Here is a 9,881-nt window from a genome sequence, read left to right as displayed (position 1 = left end):
GGCCCCCGGCGGAGCCCTCGGCGGCCCCGCCCGCGGTGCCTCCCCGCGCGGCCCCCCGGAAACAGCGCCCGCGCTCCGTCGGGCCGCCATGGAGGAGGACGAGGCAGCGTGGATGGAGCGGGCCTTCCTCATGGTCAGCACGGCGGGAAGCCGGGACGGCCGCGCGGCGGGGCTGGGCCGTCCCGCGTCCCCGCACTAACGCTGCCCCGCGCCGTGTCCGTCCGCAGGCTCAGGAGGCGCTGGAAGTCGGGGAGGTGCCCGTCGGCTGCCTGCTGGTGTACGACGGCGCGGCGATCGGGAAGGGCAGGAACGAGGTGAACGAGACCAAGAACGTGAGTGAGTGAGTGAGTGAGGCGGGGCGCCGCGGTCTGCGCGCTCGGCGGGGGTCGGGGAGCGAAGGCGGGGAGCGGCTGACGGCACCGCGGTTCTGCCATGGGTCGCTTTTCAGACGGGATGTGAGCGGGCCTGGGCAGCTTGGCGGGCGCTTGGGGAGACGGACGGCTGCCGGGCCTTCCGGTTCGTACTGACAGGATCATAGGATCGCTTGATCCTCGTCCAGCTAAACACCTCCGCACTAACAGAGAGAATCCGTAAATGAATAAAAGTCTCAGTTTGGAAGGTGAGGGAGAAGACAAGGACTAGGGAACGTGGATAACTAACAAAACCCCACGTCTCATTTACAGAAATCATTTCTTTGGCAAAGTGATTACCTCTAAAAATGTACCTTTGAACTTTAGACCTGATGCTTGCAATTTTAGCCCTAATCTTAGGTCTTATACATGCTAAGAGGCCCATTAAAATCAACAGGGATCTTGGAAGATCTGTGTAAGTGGATCTGAGTGCAGGATCTGGCTGTAATTCGTAGTTGATGCATCTAATCTCAGGGTGTAATAAAAAGTGAAAATGAATCTTTTGAGTTGGTTAAGCCTCACCTGGAGTACTGTGTCCATGTGTGGGGTCCTCAGTACAGGACTTTAAAAGTCATCCGGTCCAACTCCTCTGCAACGAACAGGGACACCACAGCTATATTGGGTTGCCCAGGGTCTGATCCAGCCTGGCCTTGAATGTCTCCAGAGACAGGGCATCCACCACCTCTTTGGGCAGCCTGTTCAAGTGCCTCACCACCCACACTGTAAAAGACTTTTTCCTTGTATCCAACTTAAATCTACTCTCTTTAAGCTTGAAACAATGTTCTTTGATTTACACAGCTTGGATGTATTTAAAGTCATACCTTCTTTGGGGTTTTGTTTTCCCCTCTTTTCCCCAAGCCTCTCAAAAAACTGTCTGTGTGTTTGCATTCATTCTTATTCTTCTCCTGTACATCCATTCCAGCTGTGATCATGAATTCAGTTAACCATACTATGTTTTATTCCAGATGGACTTTCTGTTATGTCTCGATTGATAGCAGCAGTATTTCCCACTCTTCCTGGAAAAAATTTGCCCATTTTGTCTGGAGCTGCCTTTGTCTTTAATACTGTTTTGCTATACTTTGTGTTCTTTTTCTTCCGACTGCTGTCCCTAAAACCATCCGCTTCTTGAGTGATAGATACTCTGACCCTGTTTATTTTTATCACATCTCTCATCACATGTTGGTAGCTTGTGTAGCTTATATTATGTAGGTATTTCTCCAGTTAATGCCCATGTCCCAGCTGAAAAAAAAAAAAAAAAAAAAAAGAAAAATGATCCTTGAGCATCATTGCTGATAGGTTTTCTCAGAGCAGGTATTTATCTTTCCAGTGTAATTTCTCTTCTTTGCTTACTTTTGTATTCATTTCAGTCTGCAGTCCTTCCCTACAATTCTTCCCTTCTTAAGAATCAAATCACCACGAGGCTTTACGTCAAATAAATTCCCTGTTTTCTCCTAGTGTAAGTCCTTCCTCTGTTCTAAGGGACTGCAGTTAGGTGCAAGCAGTGTCTTCTTTACATCTTCTTTTATCCTGTTCCTAATCTGCTCATCTTGTCAAGAAAATGTAGTTGCTAAAAGCTTTCAGATTTTTTCAGTCTGTCTCTTGTTACCCTGCATACTCTGTTTCTGCCCAGTGTGTCCATTGCAAAACACACAAACATCTGAGATGCTGCTTCTTACTCTGTGTGAGTAATGTTCAGAATTCCTGATCATGATATTTTTCTGGAAAGTGTTGATATTGGATGATGTTTTTATGTGTTTTTATTATTTTATTTATTTAGGAGCATGGCTGTGGCATCACCATTTCAAAATTATTTGATGTGTCATTACTTGCATTCATTGGGCAATAGTGCAACAAATGTCTGTGTAAGACACTAGTTTTCAACAGCCTGGCAATAAGTTCACATGCTGGTGCCAGCACTGTGTTCCCTCTGGCTTCTCCCATGTTTGCTTGCTTATTCACAGTCTTGCCTCAGACCAACCTTACAATTTCTTCTTTTTAATCTGTATGACCCTTCCCAACCTGAACTATTTTTTTAGCATCTTTGTTTTCATTTGTGATGCAATCATATGCTTCCTACTAAAGTGTTCTTTCCTTTATGTCATTTGTTGATACTTGCAGACTCCTCATCTTTGTTATCTCCTGTTGGGTCATTGTAGCACGTGTCTTTGCCCACGGCATCTTGCACATACAGTATGTGATAATTGGAATTGAAACACTGCTCACGCTCTTAAACTACTAATGAAGCAGCAAGACAAGACAGAACTTTGAACACTGGCCTCCTTTGCTCTCACTTGTTAGTTCTTGTCAGAGTTCTAGAAGGTAAGCTTTTCAGGGTGCTGATGGTATCTTTATTTGTCTATAAAAACATTTGGCTTTGCTTGGGGTACTGTTTTAATATCTCAAGGCTTTTTACCTGGTGACATCAGCTTAAAATAGTTCCTCCTTGAAATACCATCTGCCACTCTCTAATAGTTTTCCCGTTTCTACATTTAATTGCTTTTGTTGTCTTGACTTCACAACAACAAAATTAAAAACTGAGTTGGCAAATCAAAAAAGTTGTCTTTTTTCATATGTTATTTTACACAGAGCGTGTCGTTAAAATACTATCTAGGCATAGCTCAATTTAAAACCTAAAGACAGATCTATAAGGTCAGGATTTTTTTCTCCAATATCTTGTCTTTAAGAATGACCATTATAAGAGGCTTTAAGGAGGAAACACGAGAATTGAGAAAAGACAAGTGGAACCCTTTCCCTTGCATGTCCTTTCCTCTTCTGGAAGTGAACAGCTTTGGGAGCAACTTCCAGAGCCCAAGGCTGTGTCTGGATCATTGCTGCTGATGGCTGTGTGTGCACATATCCGCCACAAATCTGTCTAAACATTTTTTGAACTCTTTTATGTTGTTGGCTTCCATAGCATCCTGTTGCAATGAGTGCCACAATTTAATTACTTGCTTGGTGAAAGAGTACTTCCTTCTGTTTGTTTGAAATTTGCTGCCTGCTAATTTCATTGGGTGCCCACTTGTGATGAGAAATAGTAAATCAAAATTTACTGTTTGTTTTTCCATATTTTTCATGATTTTTTAGAAATAGTTTTCTTTACTTGGAAAAAAATAATGACTATGTCTGATGAGTTAAGGGACATGATCTAGTTAGTGTCTGTACGGACACTGTGCTTTAACTTGCCTACGTTTGCAGTTAGAGTTGCTGAGGAGTTGAAAAGCCAATGTGGCATTGATGTGTTGTCCTGATCTTAGGGGGACAAAATTAGAATAGCCTCAGCTTACACTCGTGTGTTACAGTGGCTGTAGTTCAGAGGGATCAGTGTGCAAGAGGGCTTTGTGTTTGATGTCTTCGTAAGGTGTGTGCATGAAGACTTCAGCTGATGCACTCTCTTTGTTCAGCAAGGGAACCTTCATGGCAGCATTTCACTGGTAGCTCTGGAGGAGTCATGTCTACATATTGATTCAGATCCATGTTTTTATTCTGAGGAGATTTGTTACGATGGCAGTCCAGATCACAAATGCACTCGTGGAATCAGTTTCTTGTCTGCTTACCAGGCTTTGTGTCTCAGAGGTGGCAAACTCTTCCTTTCACATGAAGATGCACTGCTGGAGCATACCTGATGCACTCCAGCTGCTGATGGACATACTCCATACAACTAAACTGGAACTAATCCAGCGTGAACTCCCCTGCATTGATGTCAAGTCTTACTCTGCAGATACACTCCTGTTTCACTGCACTATTTGCTAGTGTGGGCACAGGCAGTATAAATCTCTGTAGGAGTTTTAAAACATTTTAAAACAACATTAAACTTACCACAATTCGATAGATGCGTGAGTGCCATATAGTTTACAGCATCTTACAGTTATCCCCACTGATCTTCACAAGGCTGAAACATCAATGTAAATTCATGTATTGACAGGAGGTTATTTAAGATAACACAAAGACTTATTTAGCAGAGGTAGAAGTATACTTTGGATTGCTGAAGTCTTAGTCTAATTCATGGGTCAAAAACCTCCATTTTCCAAAGGAGATTAAAAAGGAGAATGCTGACAACCTTAATTCAAATAAGTACCAGGCTCTGTAACTGGAGAGTCCTTTCATATCTAGTGCTTTGTGATATTTCTTCTGTGAGATTTGACTGGCAAAGTACACTGCTGCCTATTACATGAGAATCTGACTGTACATGTATGTATTACTGAACGGCATTAAACCTCATACAGACTGAAAATACTGTGTGTACATTGTAGGCCAAGCAATTCCAGAAATACACAGAAGTTAATGTGTATTTAGAATACATTCATTCTGTGCAGACAGAGGAAAATCCTCAGAGATGGAAAGGTACCAGGTAGGAGCAGTTTCTTACTATTGCCAGAGAAATTCACCTGGCAGGCATTCTTGGTCTTTGGGAGCAAGCTGTGGGCTATGTGAATTGTTGTAGTGGGCTTTGGATCTCCCTTTAACTGCAAGTAGAGTTTTCATGTCTCATCTTTCGCTATGCTGGCATGACCAAAAAACAGGTTGAAGAAAAAAACTGGTTTGAGCTTGTGGATCTTGTGTGTGCTGGGTTGAAGATTTCTCCTACAGCTCGGACTGCACGGAATTGAAAATATTTTCTCATGAAATTTCTTTTGCAGTTTGAACACGCAGAGTGGTGTGCTTGAATTAGACTTCTCAAGAAATTATTATCTTAAATATTTCATAGAAGTGAAATTAATTGCACTATTGATAAATTAGATTATAAGATTAGATTGACCATTGTATCTTTGACTTGAGTGAAGATTGATTTTATGACTTTCTATTCTATTTCCATTGCATCTGAACAAGTGAGATGGTGGAAGCTGTGTATCTATCCAAAGTTAAAGAAAATGTTTCTTTTTATCTCCTAGGCTACTCGACATGCAGAAATGGTGGCAATTGATGAGGTCCTTGAGTGGTGCCAGCAACACAAGAAAGATCACGAGGAAGTGTTTTCTCACTCGGTACTGTATGTAACTGTAGAGCCTTGCATCATGTGTGCGGCTGCCTTGCGCTTGATGAGTATCCTTTCATGATATTCATGGTGGGAAACCATAAGTAAAAGTGATAGTCATTTCGTAGTAAGCCCACAGAGAAGAGTTTGATAGTGTCAGGCAAAGCCAACAGAGGTACCTTACTGTATGCAAGTCTGTACCATCCTCCTTTTAGTGTATGGTAAATAACAAGAGTTTCAAGAGTGAAAGAGAAATGGTGCAACTATCACAACAATTTATCTTAAGAATCACAGAATCACAGAATGGCCCGGGTTGGAATGGACCTCAAGGATCATGAATCTCCAACTCCCCCGCCACAGGCAGGACCCCCAGCCTCTATATCTAATACTAGACCAAGCTGCCAGGCCCCATCCAACTTGGCCTTGAACACCTCCAGGGACGGGGCACCCACAACCTCTCTGGGCAGCCTGTTCCAGCACCTCACTACTCTCACAGTAAAGAACTTCTCCCTGACATCCAACCTAAATCTTCCTCCTTCAACTTAAAACCATTTCCCCTTGTCCTGCAGTTATCAACCCTTTCAAAGAGTTGATTCCCCTTCTGTTATAGGCTCCCTCTAAGTACTGAAAGGCTGCAATGAGGTCACCCCACAGCCTTGTCTTCTCCAGGTGAACAAGCTCAGCTCCCTCAGCCTGTCAAGGATATAAAAATACACTTTAGAAATATGTTAGATGATCTCAGTTCAGTGTTGGGTTTTGAAAAGTGTTACATGGCTTTATGTTTTGGGATTCATGCTTATCTTCTGAGAAACACTGAATGTACAATTTCAGCAATGCATCTTAGATTATTCAGAAGTTAATTTTGGTTTTAGGAGGGAGGAATTACAGTGCAAACTAATTTAGTTCGAAAAGTACAAGTACATTTTAGTAAGATTTAATGAGAATCAGGCTACTTTACGTCCTGCTTGCATTTCACTTCATACCTTAACGCGTTCACATAAATTCCACGAGTTGTATATGGCTGTCGAAATGAGCGATTTGGAGGTTGTGGCTCAGTTTTGAGCATTTCCTCTGATGATATCGCAGACACAGGAGAACCATTTGAAGTAAGCTATAAAATGTTTTCCTTTGTTTTCAGCTAATATAGTGTGCCTGGCCTGGTTAGTATGCTTTGAGAATGTTATGGATCAGTTTAAGGGGACCCAGGTGGAAGATGAGCAGATGTCAAGTATACTTGACCTAACAAGAAAACAAAAAATTAAGTCCTTAGAGAAAACTGAGGGAAAGCCTGATAACAGTGATAAATTATTTAAAAGGATCTATCAGAGAGGAAAGGAAAGAATTATACTCATGGTACAAGGTAAGGAATAAATATATCTAAAATATGTGTGTTACTTAGAACAATAACAGTATTCTACAGAGGGAGAGAAGGAAAAAATTATTTTAAGTGCAGACTGTACAAACACACAACAGAGATCGACTAACAGCAGTGTAGTAGGCTATTGTTTTTTAGCTGAACCACTGGAAGTGAGTGTATGACGTGTTTATGTTCTCAGTCCATACATAAATAAGGTGAAATGCATTACCTTGGATCTACTTCATATAGTTCAAATCTCAAAATAAACACGGACTACAAAAGTAGCAGGTGAGATTTAATTGAGGCATGAGGAACCTTTTCTGAAAAATAAGGTTACTGAATCACTGGAACAGTGTATGGAGAGAAACAGGCACCTTGCTCATTTAAGAAAGGTTGGGCAAGTGTTGAACAGAGGTATAATATACATAATTGTAGATGGTTTATGGCATTATATACCTAAATGCCTATGCATGCATATGCATGTGTAGAGATTAACTATAGCTTTACATTTATTAAGTTATAAACAATTGTAGATTATCCTGTGTTATACCTGAGTATTGACAAGAGTTTTTTTCACACTTTATGATTTGAATGTAAAAAATAATAAAATTCAGCATTGTAAATAAACACTAAGGGCTCAAGGCTCAGAAAGGATTTCAATCAGTGGACAAGTACTCTTTGGCAGTCTGCTATTAATGTCTTAAGCATCCTTCTGTCAGACTACCCGTCTGAATTAATTTGTAGAGTCCAAACTGCAAGTTGTTCATTTGTTGACAATGGCACATGATATTTAATTTTTCTATATGTTCAGAGGAAAAAAAGGAGAACATTCTTGTAACTTTTAAGTTACTAGGGAGATTATGAACTCTACTGAGCCTCAACATCGTGTTTTTAAAATGTATTAGGAACCTGGAAAGGAAATTCTGTGACCTTCAAGCAGTTAAAGGTATACGTTAAACTAGCAGAACAGACAGTACAGTACAGTGTAGACAGTACAATTATTCTTTACTTAAGACATTATTGTGAAACACGGCCTGTGTAATTCTCAGATTCTCACCATTGTGATTTGAACAGTGCATTGGTGGTTATCGTGCCAAAGACGCAGTGGAGATGTTAAAAGCTTTCTACAGACAAGAAAATCCCAATGGTAGGTTTCACGTTAGCGGATCTATTTCGATCCCACAATGTAACTTCAGACAGTGCTGGCACTCGTGTTTTGTAATTCACTTCTGGTGTTTTTTCCCTGTTTCTTTTTGTAGCACCAAAATCAAAAGTACGGAAAAAGGACAATCGGAAGTAGTCCTACGGTGACAAGAGTTAGAGGTGCACCAAAACACGATACGTGAAGTTTTCTTCGGTGTGTTTCTTTCTCAGAATGTACAGTCAAATAAAACTGTATTAAATGTGTTCTGTGAAGCGTTTCTACTAATAAGATGCTGGCTTTTCCTGCATCTCTATGTATGTCTGTGATTTTCTGTTATTTTACATTCCCAAACAGAAGAATAAGTGACTGTTCATGAGTGAGAGGAAAATTCGCAGTCCAGGTTGCATTGTTTACAGCCAGATGGATCCATTATAATGATGCCATTCTGCACAGCACATTCTAGAGTATTTTATTCCCTTCTGTCTGGAGAAGCATCTTGCTTTTCAAATGTTTGCTTAGGCAAGTAAGTAAATCTCTTGGAAGATTGCATTTTAAAGACCTTCACAATTTTTGTGCGTAGGTTGAGTCAAAAGGCATGTAAGGCACAGGACAGTCCTTGAAGATTTCAGATATGACCATCGTAGCAGTTCTTTTTGAACACTTCCTCTAGCATAAACCAGATTTTCAAACAAGTTCTATAAAGTCATATAGACTACAGAAACGTGTGCAAAATTTGTATAAGCTACTGCTAATGAGCATAAGCAAGCACTGTGTGGTTTTTCAGAAAGCAGGGTTTTCATACAGAGTTGCAGAAAATCTCTCATGAATATTAGGATAAGAAATGCTTTATTGTTAAGAATCTGTTAAGAAGTTGCAGTTATTCCCAGCTACTAAGTTGTAGTAACTGAAATGGGCACATACATAGGAAAACAAGAATGTGAAATTGGTAATAGTAAGAATGAAATATCTGTGAGATACTGCATCTTTTCCTAGTGCTGGTTGGTTTTATCTTTCCATATACTTTGCTTGGCCATGCAGTAATTTACAATCCAGAAGAGGGCCTTACAGTTCCACTAATGAATTAAGAATACAAGCCCAGTACAATCTTGATTATATTGCTCTTAGTGAATACTTATCTGTGGCTTAGAGTTGATATTTAGCATTTTGAGAAATGTCTTTTTTCTTTTTTAATGTGAAACAGTGGTTAGAATTCTGTAACTACAGAAGTCAAGTACAATTAAACCTTTTGCATATTTCAAACAAGAATGCTCAGAAGTGTGCTTTTGTGTGGTTTTTTTTCTTAAAGAACATTACAAATATTACTTTGACACCATTGCTCCTAATAGATTAGAATTTATATCTGTGACCTGTCCCATCCTCCTGACCCAGTGACCATTACTTAGCAGTACCCAGTACATAGCTCTCAAGTACTTTCCATAGGCAAAAGAAATCACGACTTCAATTAGATTCCTTTAGCTTCAGAGCTGCAAGGGCTCGTGAAAAAGGCAGTTATGCTGGAGGAGCTGTTTAGAAAAAGACTTTTTAATTATATGCAGTGACTTTTCTTTCAAATAAACATTCACACCTGTGGTTGTGGTATTTTACTAGTAATATCAGCTAGCTGTTTTTCTGTGCAGATACATACATTCAGTTCTTATAGCAGACCAACATTTTCATATAATGAAGTATCTAAAGTTCAAATCAAAGGAAGACTCCAGACTTTGAACTTGTCACAGACATCAGTGACAGTAAGAACTGAAGCCTATGTATTGTTTTGGGCCATAACCTAAGTCTCTTAGCACCAGGGCTGCTGAGCAGCAAAGAAAGCTTTTCTTCTCCACTGCATTGTTTCAAAGAATGTTGTTAGTATTTGCACACTGTGTCAGTCAGTAGGAGCCACATAAATGAGCAGAAAGAATCACTGCTAAGAAGATAAAACTTTTAAAAGCTGCTTCTAGTTCCGCAGTCTTTACAGGTGGAATAGAAATACTTTTAATA

At 40.4% G+C, this 9,881-nt stretch overlaps 1 protein-coding gene across 1 annotated transcript; it reads left to right on the top strand.

The window, feature by feature from the left end:
• Nucleotide 1: 1 nt before the first annotated feature.
• ADAT2 (adenosine deaminase tRNA specific 2) lies at nucleotides 2–9,164 on the top strand. The gene is made up of 6 exons (XM_048934931.1): nucleotides 2–133; nucleotides 228–332; nucleotides 5,300–5,450; nucleotides 6,382–6,488; nucleotides 7,814–7,886; nucleotides 7,999–9,164. The coding sequence occupies exons 1-6, from the start codon at nucleotides 89–91 to the stop codon at nucleotides 8,037–8,039; spliced, it is 522 nt and encodes a 173-aa protein (XP_048790888.1). The 5' UTR covers nucleotides 2–88; the 3' UTR covers nucleotides 8,040–9,164.
• The last annotated feature ends 717 nt before the right edge of the window (nucleotides 9,165–9,881 follow it).

Source organism: Lagopus muta, chromosome 2, assembly GCF_023343835.1.
Source record: "Lagopus muta isolate bLagMut1 chromosome 2, bLagMut1 primary, whole genome shotgun sequence".
NCBI classification, from domain to species: Eukaryota; Metazoa; Chordata; class Aves; order Galliformes; family Phasianidae; genus Lagopus; species Lagopus muta.
This window is presented reverse-complemented; position numbering and strand designations above follow the sequence as displayed.